The sequence below is a fragment of the Diceros bicornis genome, chromosome 23 (genome assembly GCF_020826845.1).
Source record: "Diceros bicornis minor isolate mBicDic1 chromosome 23, mDicBic1.mat.cur, whole genome shotgun sequence".
Classification (NCBI taxonomy): domain Eukaryota; kingdom Metazoa; phylum Chordata; class Mammalia; order Perissodactyla; family Rhinocerotidae; genus Diceros; species Diceros bicornis.
In genome coordinates this window covers 26,062,609-26,084,410 of record NC_080762.1, presented here as the reverse complement: position 1 = coordinate 26,084,410, position 21,802 = coordinate 26,062,609, and the positions used below count along the sequence as shown (strand labels likewise).

The window sequence follows — 21,802 nt, the reverse complement described above, 5'->3', positions numbered from 1 at the left end:
AACCTGAGGATATTTCCTGTTTGTAGAATCCATGCCCAAGTCCAAAATAATTCAGTTCTTTATTCCCTTCCCATGTATTTAAACTGAAAAATAGTCAATTAGAGCCTATTTATTCTTTCTTTCTCCAAGTATTCGTTGAGTGTCTACCACGTACTGGCCCCCATGCTGGCTGCTGTGGGTGGAGGGGCCGCTGGCTGGAGGACCAGAATGTTTTCTGTAGCATAGCAAATGACTGAATTTTCCTTAGAGAAAGCTATAAAAAGGCCATTCTCCTTAATGAAGAGAAGGCAAAAAGGAGAGATAATTAAATCAAAGGACTTAAGAGCTAGCACAGTCATCATGCTCGGCTCACAGCCCCCCTCTTATTCCCTGAGGAACCTTGGTTCATACAAGAGGTAAAAGGCACTTCCTTATCCCATAGTACACAGTGAGCGAGTCGTGATCCAAGATGTGCACAGGTGCTGAGGTGGCCTCCCTCCCAGGCTGGGGCAGGGCTCCCGGAGCAGGCGATGGCCAGGTGGAGAGGAGAGTGAGGGCACTCCAGGCACTGGGGGGACACGGGAGGGTCAGAGGTGAGAGGCAGAGGCCCGTTCAGGTTGCTATAGCTAGTTCAGTATAACCAGACTCGTGCCTTTTCCTCTGACTGCCAGACCCATGTATCCAACTGCCTTACCCTTCATCCACGGTGGGTCCTTCAGAAGGACTTCAACATAGCTAAAGCAGAACTCATGACCTTCCCCCCGACTGGACTCTCTTCCCATGACCTTAATTCAGAGAATGTGATCGCTGTCCATCTAATTATGTAATCCAGAAACCCAGGGATCATCCTGGGGTGATGATCCCCACCTCCCCATCCAGTCTTCACTGCGTACCGTCCATTTTCCTCTCCAAAGAGTTTTCCAGGCTGGCCCCCCTGCTCCATCTCCGCCATCACCCCAGCCTAAACTATGTTGTTTGTCACTTGGAATGTCACAGGCGGCTCCTAACTGGCATCCTTGCATCTGCCCTTCTCTGTGCTGTGGCCAGAGTAATCAGGAGATGAGTCTGAGGCTGAGTGGGAGGCAGGGACAGAATTACTCAGGGTCTCGTTTGCTAAGCTAAAGTTTCGTTCGCTCACCCCTTTGCTCGTTCTTGCATTCAGCAACTATCTATTGAGCACTCTGCTGCGCCAGACGCTGTTCTAGGTGAGAGACGGGCGAGGTGGTAGTGGAGGACGTGAGAGTGATCCGAATCTGCGTGTTTGGAAGTCACGGGTGGATTATGACCTAAGGGTCATTCTGTTGGGCGGTGGGGGTGTAGGCAACAGACCCCAGGGTGGAGCCCCCAGGAGAGCTCAGGGTCAGGGCAAACCACTGGAAGGGATTAGAGATGGCTCAGCTCACAGGTGTGTTGGCACCTTTGCTTTACTACAGACACACAGCCTAGATCAGTCCAACTTTTCTAGAGCCCCTGGCAGGAGGGATTGAGCTTACAGTGTTCTAGACCCTGGCCAGGAGTGGTCCCTGCATTTGGTGTATTTCCCTGCAGGAAGAGTCATGGAAAATAAAGCAGCAAACAGCGAGAGCCCACAGTGCCCTTGCATAGACCTTGCCTTGGACAATGGCTTGTCCCTGCCACTGCTGTCGCTGCAGTTAGGATGGCATTGTTTCTGCCTCTGCAATGAGTCATTGACCCCCTTATCCTCACTTTGTTTCAGAATACAAGTCAATTGATGATTGTGAGGAGCTGGTGATCAATACCACAGCAACAATCAACAACTTATCTTACTACCGAGTGAAGAACTCCATAATTCAGGACCAAAAGCTATATATTGCTGAATGTAAGTTCCGAGTTGGGTTTGGGTAGATGCATGTTCGTTTCAGGTTGTGACTTTATTAACGAACCACAGGACTGGAGGCATTCATATTTTCTGATTTCTGGCACAAATATCTAAGAGCCTGATTTGATTCTAATTAGAATATGGGGAAAAGTTAGTTTCTTAGTTTTTGCTCAAGTCCCTTATAGTTTGTATTTTATTATCATTTTTAAGTTTTAAGTTATCAGTATGTAGTATGATATTGGTTTCTAATAGCCTTTAAATTAAAACTTCAATTCACTGATTTAATTTCTCTGGCCGCCAAACCCAGTGCTCATAAAGCTTCTCGTGAGTAAAAACATGGATGGAATCCTGGAGGCTGTGCGCGTTTTTGGAAATCTCTCCCAGGACCATGACATCTGCGATTTCATTGTGCAGAAAAATGGTGAGTTAATGACTCGTATGTTCATAAACATGCACTTCTTGCCAATAAACAGCTGTGCAGTTTCGGAGCTGGGGTCACGACAACGTGACACTTGTTTCTGCTTTGGGACAAGTCGTGCTTTACATTCTGTTCTGTGCGTACGTAAGGCTCTCAGCTCAGGATGCCAAGATGGATCTAGGCAGTGCTCTGAATGTTCCCCTCTCCTTCGGGAGTGGCCTTCTGAGTTCCAAGGTGGGGTGTGTGTGTTTCTTTAAGGGAAGCAAGTGACCTATATTCATCGTCTCTGCCCATGCGAAAGGACTCAAGATATTCTACTTCATGTACTAGAATGTTCATTACAGTACTGCTTGTAACTGCAAAACTTGGAAACAACCTAAGTGTTCATCAACAGCCAAGAGGATAAATACATCACGGAACAAAATGTTCTACAGCAATTAAAATAAATGAACTAGAGGTTCATGTATCAACATGGATCAACCTCAAACACGTAATATAGGAGCAAAAAACCTAATTATGGGAGGAAATATACAGAATAATGGGATTAGTGTAAGTTTTAAAACATGCAAAACAATCTTGGGTATTGTTTATGCCACATACTCTTGCAGTAGTGGTATAAGGTACAAGTGGTATTTGGAAATGATAAACTCCACGTTTAAGACAGAAGTTACCTTTGGAGGGGAAGGGATGCCTAAAGATATAAAATTGGAACTGTAATGTTTTATTTCTTAAATTGGGTGGCAGGTACACAAAAGTTTATACTAACCATACTGTTTGTATGTTGCAAATATTTCATGTAAGAATAACTAAAAATACCTAATTATCCATGTTCATGATAGAAAATACAGATACATTAAAAAAAATGTAGGAGCAGCAGTCACCCATCATCTCACTACCCCAGAGATAACTGTTAGCATTTTGGTGTATCTTCTTTAGACTCTTAAAAACACACATACATTTGAGGCAGCCTTTGCTGAGCTGTCTGAATTATCACTGGGGCCAAGGTCAGAACAGGGTGACCACCTCTCATGTGTGAAAGAGAACGGGAGCACACATCTTATCCACTCTCCCCCAACCCTTTGCCCAGCCCCCACTGGGGGGAGGAGGCAATAGGACCAACAGTTCCTTTTCCTAGGAGTAAGGGAAAATGGTTCCCCGAGGCGAACAGCCTGTCCTGATCTGAGACATCCCCTACCCTGTAAGTCCTGCCTTGCCTCAGGCTGGTTTCCAGGCGTCTGAGCAAGTCTTCTCTTACCAACTGTGGCCCTGGAAGACTTCAGGGAAGATCTGAACAGGAGCCTACTCCCCTCCCCAGGGGCTGTGTATTAAAAGAAAATTGCTGCTGGAGGTTCAAAAGGGCCCCTGAGAACAACCGGAAATTAGAGATGAATGTCACCTGTGTGGTTGGAAGTCCGGGGTTCCCTCCTTTCCTGGGGACAGAGGACCTGGAGGGTGGAGGGGCATGTTCTGGAAGTGGTGGATGTTGGTGAAGCCACTGCTGGGCAATGGGTAAGTCCCCTCGCAGGGTTTCCATTTTGCAAGCCACTCCCCATTTCCCCTTTGCCATTTGTAAAATAAGACACAGCTGGGACCCCTGAGCTTTACTGGTCTGTGTTTGTTCTCTACCCTCCCAGTCCACAAGTTCATGATTGCACTGCTGGATGCTAAGCATCAGGATATTTGCTTTTCTGCCTGTGGTGTTCTCCTAAATCTCACTGTGGATAAAGACAAGCGTATCATCCTAAAAGAAGGAGGTGGCATTAAGAAGTAAGTTTCAAGCCATGGAGTCCTGACCCTCAGGATTCAGAGGACATAGTTTCCCAGGGAGCTGGGGCCCCTCGCGTCATTCCTCCAGGGCGGAGGCATTTTAACATTTGGAAGCGCCAAGCTAGGGCTAAAGAAGGGATTTAGGTTCCACTGGACACTTAAAATTCAGAAGTAGGTTATTGCTACTTTGTAGCTACTTAAATTTGTAGATATGAAATTATTTTAAATAACCACTGAATTATATAAATACATATTAAATATTACAGAAGGATAATGATCAGGCTAAAAATATAAAAATTAAAGAGATTCTTCTGACCTAATAACCTCAATTTAACTTTTATTAACTCAGGTTGGTGGATTGTTTAAGAGATTTTGGTCCTACTGATTGGCAGCTGGCCTGCTTGGTCTGCAAAACTTTATGGAACTTCAGTGAAAATATCACTAATGCTTCATCATGTTTTGGAGATGAAGACACCAACACACTCTTAGTCGTGCTGTTGTCATTTTTAGGTAAGACTCCTGACTGTGAGTCTGTGAGTTTTATCAGAGTGAGATAAAAATCTTTTTCTGTGACCTGTATGGATAAAGATTAGTATGTGTTTGGGTGGCTATGTTTCTATAAGTAATGAGAGCGTGTTAAAGATTATTATAATTTGGAAATATCTGGAAAAGGCTGAGTGTTATTTACAAAAGGGACACAAGGGCTTTTAACTCATTGAGTACTGTCGTGATTTCTTCTGTGGCTTTTTTTTTCTTTTTTTGCATTTTCTATAGACAGCAGAAATACAAGATTTCAGCATAAATGTGTTGCTGTTTAAAAGTATATAGACATTGTTGTAATTGAGAAAATATGGCTAAAAGCTACTCTGAATTGTCATGCTATTAATGAATCTATAGATTTTAATTAGCAGCTATGTTAATTACCATGTAGGAGAGGGTCTGCAAAACTATTTGACATTTCAGTGGGGTTCATATCCTTGAAAGGTAGGAAATCACTAATACAAAGCAAAGGAAAGAGGATAGTGTCTTACATTTAAAAATCTTTTATTTTTAGCATCATTTTTTTCACCCTGGGTTAGGTCTAACAATGCTGATTTGGGTCAGTAAATGAGTTGAGTGTTTTCGATAATCCTTTTCCCAAAATGGAGGCGATGGCCCTGCCATTGCTCAGCCACTGTGTTGGATCAGCCAGGCCGTGTAGAAAGGTTCCATGTGACTCAGAAGCCATGGGTTCAAATCCTGGCTCTTGCTGGTGGTGGGATTCGACAAGAGAATCAGAACCTATCTCTCTGTCTCTAAAATGGGGACACGATAATCCCTGCCCTGCTGCATGGGGTCATGAAGCTCAAACAAGCATAACGGAAAGACCAGAGACTAGAGTCAGATGGTTCTGAGTTTAAGCTCTCGCTTTATCATTTACTTGGTTTTAATCTTAGGCTTATCCTCTCTGACTTTATATTTTCCCGTCTCTAAGATGGGGATGATTGACGTCCACTTTGCGGAGTTGTTAGGATGATAACTGAGCAGACGTGTCCAAAGAGCCTTTTATAGTGCCTGACATGTGGCAAGTCCTTAAAATATGGTTGTGAAAGCCCCTTGTAAATTCTGTGTTGTAACAATGTTATTAAACAGGAACTCAGAACCAGGAGTAATTTCAAAGAATCAGGTTTGCTAGGTTGATGTGAAATTTGTTTTTTCCAGGTGAATATAATTGTGTGTGTGTAAGAGTAGGAAAAAATGGGTATGATTTTAAATCACAGGGTGACGGTCTGCTCTGTGAACACTGAGCTTTCTAAGGTTGCTGGGAGCATAAGTCATTGCTGAACTTGCCTTAATTCAGTTCTCAACTCTGGCAGAACATTGGAATCAGCTGTGGAATTTTAAAAAACGCACTTATCCTGGCCCCATCCCCAGGAATTCTGATTCAGGAGCTCTGGGGTGAGGCTGATTATCTGCATTTTTAAAAAGTTCCACAGGTGAGTGTGCTATTCAGCTAGGGTTGGAAACCTCTGCCCTGGTTAACGGGGGAGTTTAAGGGAAGGAAGCCCAGGGAAGAAGTAAGCCAGGAAACAAGCATATTGCCCAGAGCCTGCTGGAGAGGCACTCAGGACCTGGAAGGTCATTCCAGATGGAACCAGAGTCCTCCAGCGACCCCCTCACTAGCAGGCATCATCTGCTCTACCCTGCTGGAGACCCAGCTCTGCTGTTATGGAAAAAGTCCTTTCTCCCCCTTGTTCCCTGTAGGCTCCTGCTCGGTCGCAGCCTCAGCCACCTCGGGGCTTCTTGCTGCACTCAGTGTGTGTGACTCTGCGTCTCCTCTCTTGTTGGCACACGTGTCTATCTGTCTCCCATTTGGGGAGAAGATGTGATTGGTTCCATGAGTCACTCTCCTGGGGTGTAGGGCTTTCGTGCCTTAGGCAGCAGCTGCCTCCACCACAGGCTATCTGTGACTTCCTTTGGCTCCTAAGTCTGGGGCAGTCAGCCATAAATAACAAAATGGTGAGGCCATGTGGCACAAGGACCTCTTAGAAGGGGGTGTGGGCCTGGCTGGCTCCTCAGCAGGGGGGCAGCACACCTGGCAGGCACTTCACTATAGCAGCCCTATTGCCTACATTTCCCCTCCCTCACCTTCCCCTAGAGCCAGGCTGGCCTTCTGTGCTTCCCCAACCTCTGTGCCTCTGCAGGGCCGTATCCCTTAGCTGTCCAGCCAAATGCTGTCCTTCCAGGACAGGCCCTTTTCAAGCCCATAGTCTAGTCACAGGAAATCTGCACTTCTTATATAGCAATTACTCATGAACTGTGTAACTTCTTCTGTATGATTGTTTTGTAACTTTTATTTCCCCACTCCAGCTGAGCCACTTTAGGAAAAGGATATTGCCTTGTGTAAAGTAGGTTCTTGATAGATGCTTGTGGATTGACTAACAGTAGTGGTACCTCTGTTTCAATAGTGCTATATACTTTTAAAAGCACGTTCATTCTGTCCTCGTAAGATCTCTCTGAGGTCCTCAGCTAGGTGAGAGTTGAGGAACGTAGGTCTAGGAGAGTTAAGTGACCTGCCTAAGGTCATACTATAGCAAAGCCAGGATTTTCATCAGAAAATAAACGATCTGGCCCTGTGTTTTTCTGCTGTTCCATTACATAGTACACCCTTACCCCATCCCATGGAAGGGACAGGAGCATGGATAACAGTCCATCAGGGAGCCAAGTCCCCAGCACAGCTTGGCCCGATTTCTCATGTGATCACAAGTCCCTCCTTACGAACCGTGAGGACGAGGCTGCTTCCTGGCTGTTCTCTCCGCAGTGTGGGCCTCAGACCTCTGCTTCTGACAGGGTTATAGCTGTGTCTGGCCACTTGGGCGGCAGCAAGTGAAATGGATATGTGGGTGAGGGTGTACTTGAATTTCAATTCTTTTACAAAGATAGCTAAACAACAGGCCATCTTGAAAATAGGATGAGCTGTTAAATCCCAAAGGCCTATGTTGAAGTGTGAGCGGTTTTTAGAAATAATGGCAAGGCAATTGATATAGTAATATGTTACCCAACTTTTTCTTGATGAGTGACTAGAAAAAAAGGGAAAGTAATGGTTCTCAACAGGGTTGGGATGTGGGGATGTTGACAGTCTTTTTGGAAAATGTCTTAAAAAGAGTGTTGTCTAAAACTTCCTGATGTACTGTAATTACTTCTTATGAACTCATTAGCGATGTGTTTATCTTGAAGTTCTTAAGTGCTGTGCCAATGGGCTTCTCTCAGGGGAGCGGGCTGCTGGCGAGCAGTGTGTGCAGTTGATTGTGAATGTAAAACACACTAGGTTATTTTCTGTTCATCTAAGCTACGTGGAACTTAGCCCCTAGGTTATGTGACAAGGGGTAGAGGGGGGCCCTTGTTCAAGTCAGAAGATCACATGCCAAAGAGCCATCAGGTGCTTCTGGAATATGTGAGGATTGTGCCTTAAATAGGCAGGACGAGAATCAAACCCTCAATAGCTACCTGGTGCTGAACAGCAAGCTAGGAAGTAGTGCAGGGAGTAGGGGAAGCTTGTATCGATGCTGCAGGACACTTAAATTGTCATAGAGATCGTGTTATAATGATCACTGAGAAGTTTATTGTTTTGAGTCCTTTAATCTTTTCTAATACCTTCTCTGAAATTCTAGTATCTGAAAGTGTGTTATGCACAAAGAAAGCTTAAGAGTGATTGGTTATCTAAATGAGTGCTTTTCACACTGTGACCAGCCTCTTTAAAAAATGAACTAGCAAAGAAAGAAAATATCAGAACATATTACATGTAGTAAAGATAAGTATCCTATTGTGAAACACTTGTTATTTGTATATAAATATGTAAGTATTGTATACAGTCATAATGTCATAAGTATTTCTTAGGTCACAGTCAAAAAAGTTTGAAAATCATAGATCTAAATTTTTCTTGAATTAGCCTCTGCCACTCTTTGCAGAACAAGTTCCAAAATTTAATACCTAGTGTATTATGGCACTTTTTATGTATTTGCTGTATTTACTTTGAACCTTTAGGTTGCTGTTCTCTTACCTGTAGCTATTTGGCCACTTTCGTTATCTTGTCTAACCCAATTTATAATTAATAGGGCCCAAGTGTGGATTAACTAATTATAGGCCAAGCCTCAAGAAAAGTAACATAGTCTTGACATGAGATTGAAAAAAACCAAAAACACCAAAACAGAGATTTGCTCAAATCACCAAATCCAACCAAAGCCCTGGGGAGAGGAAGGGACGTCGAAGTGCCTGGGCAGCCCTCAGCCCTCAGCTGCCTGGAGAGGAAGAGCATAAAACAAGAGAATTAATTTGTTTGTTTTTCAGGAAGATTGGCCCTGAGCTAACATCTGTTGCCAATCTTCCTCTTTTTCTCTTTTCTCCCCAAAGCCCCAGTACATAGTTGTATATCCTAGTTGTAGGTCCTTCTAGTTCTTCTATGTGGGACGCCACCTCAGCATGGCTTGATGAGCGGTGAGTAGGTGTGTGCCCAGGATCTGAACTGGGGAACCCCAGGCCGCTGAAGCGGAGCACAGGAACTTAATCTCTACGCCACTGGGTCGGCCCCCAAGAGAATTAATTTTTTAATGGAAGTTTAGGGCTCAGAATATCTGGAAAAGTGAGCAGGAAGATCTAGAAATGGGAAAGCACTCGAGTCTCACAGAGTCCTCTTGTCCAGAAGCAGCCCAATGGGAAGGGCTTCCAAGGCATCAGACACCATCTGCATTCTCCTCCTCTCAAGGCCCTGGTTATCTTGTGGGTGGGGAGATCCAGGTTTGCTTACAGGGGTCTCCATGGAGCGCCTTGCTGAAGTGTTTGTGTCTGCCCAGAACTTATCTCAGAGCTGCATAGCTGTCCCTTTGGTTGGACGAGAGGAGGGGAAGGTACAAACCGGAATTCCAGATTCCCTTATCTTATTCTGAGTGGCGACACTAACACCAATAGTGCCAAAGTACACCAAGTCTATGAAAATATTCAGTGTAGAAAATTTGATGTAAACAGTAAGGAAGCATTTTATAATGGGGTTTTAATTGGCCCTATGAACAAGTTTACCGATTATGTAAGTAGCAATATTTGTGGTCAATTTAGGATTTAGCGGTTACCACTTAAGAAGTCTGCCTCAGCCACAGACCTAGGAAGTGGCAGAGCCAGTCTTCTGACTGGCAGGCCACTGCATTTTCCTGAAGTCTTTCACAAGTCCAATATAAACAGGTAAAAGTGTGGTGGCAGGTCGGTGCAGAAACCTTAGTGGCCATGTATCTTCCTGCTTGGGTTGGATATACTTATGGTGTTCACAGAATTCAGAGCGCCCTTGGATTAGGAAGCAGAAGCAAACTAAGGTTGTAGTTTTGCATTTTTTTACAAGTGCTTATCTGCATTATCCATGGACTCACTTGGGATTCTAATACTCCTTGGGGTTCTCCAAGTCTCCTACTTTTCACTGTTACTGGAGAGAGCATAGGGGTAGGGGATTGTCTTTTCAAAGAAATATGTCCAGGCTGCTTTGAAGCCAGCACAGTTAGTTTTCACTTAAGTTTACAGTGTCAAATTCAACTGTGCTACTTTCCCAAAAGATTTCCTGACTCCTTTTTTATCTGTCACCACTGAAGTAATTAACTTTTCTAATGAGCAGATAAGGAAGTAACCTATTAATACTTTGTTTATTCTGAGAAATGGGGATTTGATTTTTGGATGTGGACTTACATATAAACACTAGGGATTAGTTGAAATAAGAGCTCAATTCAATCTAGGATTTTTTTTTTGAGATTATTTTCCTTTTTTATTAAGAGACTAAAAATACTTATTTAAAAATATTTGTTAAGAACAGAAGAGAATAAAGAACTGCTCCCATAAAAAAAGCCTTTTAACACCAAATCATTCCTATGTCATGTTGGAATTAGAGATAACCCCAGATGAGTTTAACTCGAAAATTAAACTTTATTCAATAGAATTACATTTCCAAATAACTGCTGTAATTTTAATTTTTCTGTTACAGATGAAGAACTAGCACTGGATGGCAGTTTTGACCAAGACCTAAAAAACTATCACAAACTCCATTGGGAAACAGAATTCAAACCTGTGGCACAGCAGCTTCTAAACCGAATTCAGAGTCATCACACCTTCTTGGAACCCCTGCCTATTCCTTCTTTCTAACATGGTGCCAATTAACAACAGAAACAGGAAGTCAGGTCTCTTTCATTCTTAAGAAGTGGTAACAAACATGAACATTTTTTTCAGTATTAACCAATATCACAAGTTTTCAGGTACTGATTTTAGTGAGGAGTCTAAGTATTTTAAAAGAAATAAGCATTTCTTCTTGTTAGGTATTATGGAAAAATGAATATACATGTTGTACTTTCTGCTCTGAGAAATGTAAGATGAAAATATAAGCATGGTTTTTCTAAGTAAATGACTTTTTCTTCTATTCTTTATTAAATAAGTTAGTTCTAGTCTTAAAATCCTGGTTTAACAATCCTGGAATTTAAGTGCTTGCACTGAAGACTATTAGATTTTGTGTATAGAAAGTATGGTGGGCAACACTATTAGGAATACATTTCCACATAATTATCTGTATTAATTCTTATATCATCTAATAATAATTTTCTGGTTAGGTACTAGTATTTTTCTGGTTCTCATATTAAGAGAAGGAGTAAGCAGAAAAACTTAAAGAAGACTGCTTTGGGCCATCTATTCTATTAAATAAGTAAAATAGATGAAAAAGGGAGAATTTTACCTCTTTCTTGTCATTTGAAATAAAATGACTAGCCTATCCTAATTGTAACTCTCTGTGACGAGGGAGGTGATATAATGTACTAGAAGGAGTGCAGGCTTAGGTGTATGGCAGATCTCAGTTGGAATCCTAGCTCTCCCTTGCTTGGGCCTTGGGCAAGTAACTTAATTTCTTTAACTTCAGCTCTAAAATGTGGATAATTCCTATTTTATTATTATATTATAGTTATAAATATATTATATATTTTATATTTATATTATATTATAATTATAAACTATTATAGTTTAGAAAAAAACCATTAAATGGGCAAATTGCCCAGTACAGTGTCTGATGTGTAGAAGGTGTTCAATAAATTATAACATTATGATGGTAATTAGTTTATTAGTTTAACATTCTTTGTAGGATAAGTTTGGCCTTGGAATAAATGATAAAAACCAAAGAAACTGAGATTACTGTTGTTATCCTATACTAGCCAAACGAAGAGTTGGAAATAAAAGTAGGTTTACTACTTTGCTTGGAGAAAAGCTGTGATTAATGGTTCATCCCCCACCCTGCAAAATGCCAAGATTAATGGGATGAGGGCAGGCACCCCAGACTGGAGGGGTCTAAAGCCTGTTAGAAAAAACCTAAATTTCCAGGAACAAATACTTTCCAAGGGCTCTTCTAGTCTGGGGCTCATCCTTGGTTAGGGCTCAGCAAAATCCTCTAGGGACACTCATCTTATTAGAGTCTGTCATCCATAAGTATGTGCTAGCAGATTCACTCCAATAGATGAAATCATTTTAAGTCTGAGGGGCTAATCTCTCAAACACATTTAAGGATCTTAGTCTTTATTTTATCCATAGCAGGCTATATATTCTACTTTCCGTGAAAAAGATCAAACTTTTTTTCCCTCTAAAACAGCTCCTTCAGTATTTATAACTAATATAATAACTCATGGTGGAGTACCATTATACCTGTTCTCCTCCATACTAAACTCCTCCCCATCATACTCATGTGCAAGCTGGACCGTTTGGAACCATCTACCTGCCTTTAAAAAAAAATTGTGGCAAAAAACACAAAACATAAAATTTATCATCTTAACTATCTTTAAATGTACATTTCAGTAGTGTTAGTATATTCACATTGTTCTGCAACAGATCTCTAGAACTTTTTCATCCTGCAAAACTTAAACTCTATATCCATTAAACAACTTCCCATTTCCTCCTCCCCTAGCCTCTAGTAACCACCATTCTATTTTCTGTTTCTATGAATTTGACTAGTTTAGATACCTTGTATAAGTGGAATCATACAGTATTTGTCTTTTTGTGACTGGCTAATTTCACTTAGCATAATGTCATCAAAGTTTATCCACATTGTAGCATATGACAGGATTTCCTTCCTTTTTTAAGGCTGAATAATATCTCCTTGTATGTATATACCACATTTTATTTATCCATTCATCCATCAATGGAAATTTGGGTTGCTTCTACCTCATGGCTGTTGTGAATAATGCTGCTATGAACAGCATTATTCATAAATAATGTGTGTGTGTAATAACTGTGTAAATAACTCTTTGAGATCCTGCTTTCAATTCTTATAATTTTTTTCCCCCCCAAAGCCCCAGTAGATAGTTGTTTGTCATAGCTGCACATCCTTCTAGTTGCTGGATGTGGGACGTGGCCTCAGCATGGCTGGAGAAGCGGTGTGTCGGTGCGCGCCCAGGATCCCAACCCGGGCCGCCAGTAGCAGAGCACACGCACCCAACCGCTAAGCCACGGGGCCGGCCCTGCTTTCAATTCTTTTGTATACACACCCAGAAGTGGAATTACTAGATCCTACAGTAGTTCTATTTTTAATTTTTTGAGGAACCTCTATACTGTTTTCCATAGAGGCTGCACCATTTCCCATTACCACCAACAGTGCACAAAGGTTCCAATTTTTTCACGTCTTCGCCAACACTTGTTCTTTTCTGTTTTTTGTTTTGTTTGATAGTAACCATCCTAATGGGTGTGAAGTGATATTTCATTGTGGTTTTGATTTAAATTTCTATAATAATTAGTGATGTTAAGTATCTTTTTATATGTGTGTTGGCTATTTGTATATCATCTTTGGAGAAATGTCTGTTCAAGTCCTTTGCCCATTTTTTAATTGGGCTATTTGGTTTTTTTTTTTATTGTCATTGAGTTGCAGGATTTTTTATGTATTCTGGATTAACCCCTTATCAGATATTATTTGCAGATATTTCCTCCCATTCTGTAGGTTGCCTTTTCACTCTGTTGATTGTGCCCTTTGTACAGAAATTTTTAAGTTTGATGTAGTTCCATTTGTCTATTTTTTCCTTTGCCTTTGCTTTTGATGTTACATCCAAGAAATCATTGCCAAATGAATGTCCTAAAGGTTTTCCCCTGTTTTCTTCTAGGAGTTTTATAGTTTTAGTTCTTACATTTAGGTCTTTAATCCATTTTAGTTAATTTTTATATATGGTGTAAGGTAAGGGTCTAACTTCATTCTTTTGCATGTGGATATCCAGTTTTCCCTGCACTGTTTGTCAAAGAGACTATCCTTTTCTCATTGAATGGTCCTGGCACCCTTCTCAAAGATCATTTAACCATATACATGAGGGTTTATTTCTGGGCTCTTTCTTCTATTCCCTTGGTCTATATGTCTGTCTTTATGCCAGTACCATACTATTTCTATTACTGTAGCTTTGGAATATAGTTTGAAATCAGGATGTGTGAGACCTCCAACTTTGTTCTTTTTCAAGATTGTTTTGGCTATTTAGGGTCTTTTGAGACTCCATATGAATTTTAGGAAGGGTCCTTTGAGACTCCATATGAATTTCAGGATGGATTTTTCTATTTCTGCAAAAAATGACATTTCTTTTTAGAGAATGCATTGAATCTGTAGATTGCTCTAGATAGTACTGACATCTTAACAATATGAACACGGATGTCTTTCCATTTATTTGTCTTTAATTTCTTACAGTAATGTTTTGTAGTTTTCAGGATACAAGTCTTTCATCTTCTTGGTTAAATTTATTCTTAGGTATTTACTCTTTTTGATGCTATTGTAAATGGAATTGTTTATTTCTTTCTTTTTCAGATTGTTCATTTTTAGTGTATAGAAATGCCACCGATTTTTGTGTGTTGATTTTGTATCTTGCAACTTTGCTGAATTTATTAGTTCTAACAGGAATCTTCAGGATTTTCTACATATAAGATTATGTCATCTGCGAAAAGAGATAATTTTACTTTTCCTTTCCAATTTGGATGCCTTTTCTTTTTCTTGCCTAATTGCTCTGGTTAAGACTTCCAGTAGTATGTTGAATAGGAGTGGTGGGAGTAGATACCCTTGTCTTGATCTTAGAGGAAAAGCTTCCAGTCTTTCATTGAGTTTAATATTAGCTCTGGGCTTTTCATATATGGCCTTTACATTGAGGCAGTGTCCTTCTACTCCTAGTCTGAGTGTTTTTTATCATGAAAGGGTATTGAACACTCTGCATCAATTGAAATGATCATGTTTTCCTTCCTTCTATTAATGCAGTGTATTACAATGACTGATTTTTGTTATGTTGAACCATCCTTGCATTCTAGGAATAAATCCCACTTAATCTTTTTTTTTTTTTTGTGAGGAAGACTGGCCCTGAGCTAAACTCTGTCAATTTTCCTCTTTTTGCTGAGGAAGATTAGCTGTGAGCTAATATCTGTGCTTATATTCCTCTATTTTATACATGGGATGCCACCACAGCAGGGCTTGATGAGTGGTGCATTGATCTGTGCCCGGGATCCGAAACTGTGAACCCCGGGCTGCCAAAGTGGAGCTTGCAGACTTAACCACTACGCCACTGGGCCGGCCCCCCACTTAATCCTTTTAATGTGCTGTTGAATTCTCTTTGCTAGTATTTTGTTAAGGATTTTTGCATCAATATTCAACAGGGATATTGGTCTGTAGTTATCTTTTCTTTGGTATCAGGGTAATGCTGGCCTCATAGAATGAGGCCCTCCTCTTCAATTGTTTGGAAGAGTTTGAGGAGGACTGGTGTTAATTCTTTAAATGTTTGGTAGAATTCTCCAGTGAAACCATCCAGTCCTGGGCTTTGTTGAGAGGTTTTTGATTACCTGTTTAATCTCCTTACTAGTTATAGGTCTGTTCAGATTTTCTATTTCTTCATGATTCAGTCTTGGTAGGTTGTGTGTTTCTGAGTTATCCAATTTGTTTGTAGAACTGTTTATGGTATTTTCTTATAATCCTTTTTTATTTGTTACATTGGTTGTAATGTCCCGTTTTTCATTTCTGATTTTACTTAGTCTTTTTGCTTTCTTTTTTTTTTCTTAATCTAGGTAAGGATTTGTCAGTTTTGATCTTTTCAAACAACTCTTAGTTTTGTTGATTTTTTTTTCTATTGTTTTTCTATTGTCTGTTTTTTTATCTCTGCTCTAATCTTTATTATTTCCTTCCTCTGCTAGCTTTGGGTTTAGATTGTTCTTCTTTCTCTAGTTTCTTGAGATATGATGATAGCTTGTTGATTTGAGATCTCTTTTTTCTTTTTTTGGCACGGGAGATTGGCCCTGAGCTAACATCTGTGCCAATCTTCCTCTGTTTTATATATGCGACAGTGCCACAGCATGGCTTGATGAGTGGTGTGTAGGTCCGCACCCTGGATCTGAACCCATGAACCCCAGGCCACCAAAGCAGAGCACGCAAACTTAACCACTATGCCACCAGGATGGCCCCAGATCTTTTTCTTTTTTAATGTAAGGGTTTATAGCTATAAAGTTACTTTTTAGCACTGCTTTCACTGCATCCCATAAGTTTTGGTATGTTGTGTTTTCATTTTAATTTGTTCTGAGAAATTTTCTAATTCCTTTTGTGATTTTTTATTTGATGCATTGGTTGTTTAAGAAAGCACTGTAAAATACTTGTGGATTTTCCTGTTTTTCTTTCTGCTATTGATTTCTAGTTTCATTCCATTGTGATCAGAAGAGATACTTTGTATGATTTCAGACTTTTAAAATTTATTAAGACTTGTTTTGTGGCTGTGGCCTAACATGTAGTCAATCCTGTGGAATGTTCCATGTGCACTTGAGAAGAATCTGCTGTTGTTGGATGGAATGTTCTGTGTATGTCTGATAGGTCCAACTGGTCTATAGTGTTGTTCAAGTCCTCTGTTCCTTATTCATTTTCTTCTGGTTGCTCTATCCATTATTGAAAGTAGGGTATTGAATCTCCTACTATTATTGTGGTGCTATGTATTTCTCTATTCAATTCTGTTAATGTTTGCTTCATATATTTAGAAGCTCTGTTATTTGATGCGTATGTATTCATAATTGTTATATCTTGCTGGTAAATTGACCCTTTTATCTGGTATTAGTATAGCTGTCTCTACTCTCTTTTGGTTACCATTTGCATGGAATATCTTTTTCTATCCTTTCACTTTCAGCCTATATGTGTCCATAGATCTCAAGTTAGTCTCTTGTAGACAGCATATAGTTGGATCCTTTTTTATTTTATCCATTCAGCCAATCTGTGTCTCTTGATTGGGGAATTCAATCCAGTTACATTTAATGTAATCACTGATAAGGAAGGACTTACTATTGCCACCTTGTTGTTTTCTGTATGTCCTGTAGCTTTTTTGTCCCTCATTTCCTTTCTTACTCCTTCTTTTGTGTTTCATTGATTTTTTTTTTTTTGTAGTGACATGTTTTGATTTTCTTCTCATTTCTTTTTGTGTAAGTTCTAGAGATATTTTCTTTGTGGTTACCATGGGGCTTATATTAACAATCTTAAAGTATGGGGCTTATATTAACAATCTTAAAGTTATAACAATCTATTTTAAACTGATAACAACTTGAGTTGCATATAAAAACTCCACTCCTTTACAGCTCTGTCTACCCCTACTTGGTTATTGATGTCAAAAATTATATCTTGATATATTTTGTACCCATTAACATAGACTTATAGTTATTTTTATGCTTTTGTCTTTCAAATTCTATACAAGAACTAAAAGTAGATTTATGTGCCAAAATTACAATAATACAAATTTTTATATTTGTCCATATATTTACCTTTACCAGATAACTTTGTTTTCATGTTGCCTTGCATTCCTCTGTAGCATCCTTTTGTTTCCACTTAAAGGACTTCTTTTAGCATGTCTTCTAGGGCAGGTCTAGTGGTAATAAACCCCCTCAGATAAACTCTGGGAAAGTCCTAATTTCTCCCCTATTTATAAAGAACAGTTTTACTGGATATTGTATTCTTGGTTGATAGTTTTTTCCTTTCAGCACTTTGAATATATCATTCTACTGCCCTCTGGCATGCAAAGTTTATGCTGAGAAACCTGCTGATAATCTTGCAGAGGCTTGCTTGTACATGGCAAGTTGCTTTTAGGATTCTTTCTCTTTGACTTGTATCAGTTTGATTATGTGTCTCAATGTAAGTCTCTGGGTTTACCCTACTTGGAATTTGTTGAGCTTCTTGAAATAGTATGCCCATTTATTTCCTCAAATTTGATAAATTTTTGTCCATTATTCCTTTAAATAAGTTCTCTGCCCCCCCCCCCCCCCCCCCCCCCCGGTGACGTGTATATTGGCCTGCTTGGTGGTGTTCCGTTAAGTCCCGCTTCGGCGCTTGGTGGTGTTCCGTTAAGTCCCACTTCGGCTCTTTTCACTTTTCTTCATTTTTCTTTTTGTCTCTCTGACTTGATAATATAAAATAACTTGTCTCCAAGTTTACTGGTTCTTTGTTCTGTCTGATTGTCAAGTCTCCTGTTGAACTGCTCTAGTGAATTTTTCAATTCAACTATTGTATTCTTCAGCTCCATAATTTGTTTGGTTCTTTTTTATAGTTTCTGTCTCTGTTGACATTCTCATTTTGTTCATGCATTTTCCTGATTTCTTTGCCAATCTTGTTCTCTTTTAGTTCATTGAGATCTTTAAGAGATCTGCATTTCTTTAGCATTCATTTCTGGAGAATTGTTTTGTTTCTTAGATTGGGCCATGTTTCTCTGTTTCTTTATATGCCTTGAACTTTGTTGAGATTTGGGTATTTGAAAAATAGCCACCTCTTCCAGCCTTTACAGACTGGCTTCACCAATCAGCCTGCGTAGAGGTTCTGGAACCTCTCAAACCTTTTCTAGGGATGTATCTTCTCTGGGCTTATGTGCTTTTATTCCAGGATAGACATCTGCTTTTAATTTCTCTAAGAGGCTTGCCCCTGTTTCTATTATATTCCTGTTTGTACTCTCTTGCGCCCCCTGTGCTTGCCTGCAGAACTGTAGACTCCCTGCTGCTCTAACGCACCTCTCTGCTTGCTTCTGTTTTCAGTGACCTCCAACCAGCATCCAAACCACACCACCACTCCCATTAGTGCTCCTAGTCAGGTGAGACAGAATCTAGTCCCTCAAGCAGCCCCCAGACATGTCAGAATATTGGACACAAATTCTACTTTTTTCTTTCTGTCCTGAGGGAGGAGCCAGGAATTGGGAGTTTCTTCTCAATCATGCCTTGCTGTGCTAGGTAGGGGGAGGGTCTAGGACCAACAAAATGCCACACACTTTCCTACACTTTTTGGTGCAGCCTTCTCCTGGCTTTGTGTTTGTCTGGGTGCTGTAGTTTCCCAATTGGTTTCTAGAGTTCTCACAAAGGTATTTGGTCCGTATATTGTTGTTAACTCAGTGTCTCCATGGGGAATGAGGACCTGGAGTTTCATTGGTGATGTCACCTCAGATCCACCTGCCTTTTGCTATACCTTGACATTCACTAGTCACAAATATGCCAATAAACTTTCAGAGTATTTTAATAATGGAAAACATGCTTATCCAACAAGTTTTATGTACTTATCTACCAATGGTCTGTTAGCAAAACTAATTTGAAATAGCTAAACTATTAGAATAAAAATCTCAGCTTTTAAGTGAATTTTAAGCTTTTAAGGGAATTTTAGGTTAAAAATATCACCACCATTTATAGGAAGTTAAATAATTGTAGTAAATATGGAAGTGTTTAGAATTATCTCATTCTTATAGTAAGATACTGAGTTAAGTTTGGCCTAGTTAAAAAAGAAGTTCCCCAAATTTTACTTAAAAACTCAGATTTTAAAAATTGGATCCTGGAAACCTCAGCCAGAAATCTTTCCATGATTATTTAACAAAAAATTTTCCTCTTGTGGGGGAGGGTTTTGATATTCCATAGAGTATTCTATTTTACCTTCCCCAATTATTTTGGAAAGTATTAGTTTCAAAGATTATAGTAACATTAGAAATACTGTGTGTTTAGTTTTGAGAAAACATTTTGAGTAACAGGAAGCACCTGTCAGGGAGGCACTGAAACATCAACTTTGTATCACATGCATGCTTTTATTACTTTAGCCATAAGCACACTTTTTTACTCATCAAAATTTTCATGTTGACATGTGATTTCTAAGTGATTATAAGCTTCAGTGGACTGAGATAATGCATTCAGTTGATCTTGTTTTGTGATTATCCTACTACTAATTAGAAGCTCTATTAGAAATCTTGTATTTTCAAGAGGAAGTGCAAAGAACAAAGAGCAGAACCAGAATGTGTAAAAACTTAACTATATTCAGTGCAACTTTACTTGTTGGGTTCACCTGTATTGCTATGAGATAGCAGCAGACAGAAGGCGGCAAAGGCATAATGCAAATTCAGTGGGTAGGACTACATGTATATTATTGTAAGCTAACTAGAAATGGGCTTATCCATTTCTTTATTATTATCTTCAATACATTTTATATTTAATCATCAGTTTCTATCTATGGTGATTGATAGTCTTGTCTTCTCACTAGGGTATATATCCTTGAAGGCAGGTACCACCTCTATTCAAAACTGTGCCTCCCCATTCCCACCCCCATCTACACATTATAAATTTGCAGGCACTAGATTGATCTCAATAAATGTTTTGATGAGTAACAGAGTTATTGCAACACCTTTGATTATTAAATTTAGAGCTTTTCTTAGTTGTTTGACAGTATAATTTTTTTTGTTCTACAGTTGCTTCCTAATAAGTCCTTGTTTCTCATAATTAATAATTCTATTGGAACTCTAAAAGCCTCAGTTCAAAAAGGACAAGGCATGGGACCATCCCAGTCATTTCCAACATAACAGTCTTAGATAAGATCCTGAAGGTCCACTCTTCTTTGTATCCCTCAAAATGACATCGAGAGTTTGCCATTTATAGCTGTCTCTCATCTGATTACAGTGTTAAGTCTGAAACTACTTGGTTAATGAAAGTAAATAGAAACTCAGAATTGTTACTGATTGTGAAATCAGGACTTCTTAAGAGACTGAGACAGCAAATAAAATTGGAGAAAAATTATTCTTTATTGAAAAATACCAATAATACTGACAGACTTCAAAAGCAATTCACGCTTCCAGAATACAAAGTACTTAATACGTTTTTTTCAAACCTGTTTGCATTTCAAACACAGTTAGCATTTTTGTAAATCAAATTTGATAACCTGACTAAAAATATTTTCCAGCTTTATTATTTAGGAGCTGCACAACCTTTAAAGTGGGGACCATGAGGCAGGCAGGAGCAGAGGGGCAGAATGCACCTGGGACTGCACAGCAGTCTACAGCAACACTTCCCACAACTTCGGTGCTGGAAACAAAAATACTGCACAAGACAGCTGCCCTCCAGTGTCAGAGAATCTTGGGAGAAACAGCATATCAAAAGATGCCAGCTTTTCTTATAATTTACACACTTTCATTTAAGATTGCTTTTATGAAGAAAATCTTTAAGAATGCCACTGTAATTTAAAGTCATCCAATAACTCTGAATTTAAAAAAACTACAATGAAAGAAATGAACTGTTACCATCAAAATGGTCTTTACCGAGCTGTAATAATTCTATGCTTTTTTAGATGCAAAAAAATTAACACATATGCAAATTTAATTTGAAACCACACAAATTATGTATGTAGGCTCAGATAGTAGCAGTGTTCACTTTTATTACTAATAGCTTAACTGGAACAGCCACTCTATTCATTCCACCAGCAGGAATAGCAGCACCAAGATCTAAAATTCTTTATGTATAAAAGCTTACATCATTATCCAAGTCCCATTCTTTGCATGCTCCAATTCTTGTTATCTTATTTACCATAAAAGCAACAGGATTTGGAGAGTTACTATTTGCTGTATTAAAACAGTTATACAGCATCTTGTACTGTCAAAAAGCAAAATACTGTGAACGGCAGCCCTTCTTCACAGCTCTAAACTTGAAGCTGCCAAGCATTCACTGCTCGTGCCAGCAGTGGTATTTCCACAGTAAAATAGCAGAAACTAAAGGAATCATGGCACAATGGATTTCTGAATTCTTTTATCTACCATTGGTCCTGGGGCTTAGTACCTTCCCCTTGTAGACTATATTTGCTGATGGTTCCATCGTCTTTAATGGAGGAAAGGCATCAGGTCATATAGCGGGTAATGGCTCTCAGAGCGTAAAGGAGTTCTGCTTGCATCCGAGCTTCTATAAGAAGCAGATTAACATGAACCTGAGTATTAAAACACAACATCATTTAAGGTAGGGTTATAAGCATTCAAAATCAGTTTTTCAGTGCATCTAATAAAGAA

The 21,802-nt window shown here is 39.5% G+C and overlaps 3 protein-coding genes across 7 annotated transcripts in view; 2 read left to right on the top strand and 1 right to left on the bottom strand.

The window, feature by feature from the left end:
* ARMC2 (armadillo repeat containing 2) overlaps window positions 1-10,826 on the top strand; it is a 102,425-nt gene extending 91,599 nt beyond the window's left edge. Inside the window, exons 14-18 of the mRNA XM_058566508.1 lie at window positions 1,697-1,819; window positions 2,127-2,240; window positions 3,872-4,004; window positions 4,354-4,514; window positions 10,501-10,826. Coding sequence (XP_058422491.1) covers window positions 1,697-1,819; window positions 2,127-2,240; window positions 3,872-4,004; window positions 4,354-4,514; window positions 10,501-10,658 — 689 coding nt within the window. The 3' untranslated portion in view covers window positions 10,659-10,826. The remainder of the gene's footprint in view (window positions 1-1,696; window positions 1,820-2,126; window positions 2,241-3,871; window positions 4,005-4,353; window positions 4,515-10,500) is intronic.
* Window positions 1-21,802, top strand: part of CEP57L1 (centrosomal protein 57 like 1) — a 462,537-nt gene that overhangs the window by 271,510 nt on the left and 169,225 nt on the right. The gene's annotated exons all lie outside the window — the stretch shown is intronic.
* The window catches only part of SESN1 (sestrin 1), a 98,083-nt gene continuing 96,813 nt past the window's right edge, over window positions 20,533-21,802 (bottom strand). For 4 of the 5 annotated variants that reach the window (XM_058566497.1, XM_058566500.1, XM_058566501.1 and 1 more), the window contains one exon: window positions 20,533-21,723. In XM_058566497.1, coding sequence (XP_058422480.1) covers window positions 21,637-21,723 — 87 coding nt within the window. In that variant the 3' untranslated portion in view covers window positions 20,533-21,636. The remainder of the gene's footprint in view (window positions 21,724-21,802) is intronic. The other variant, XM_058566498.1, reaches the window with a different exon arrangement.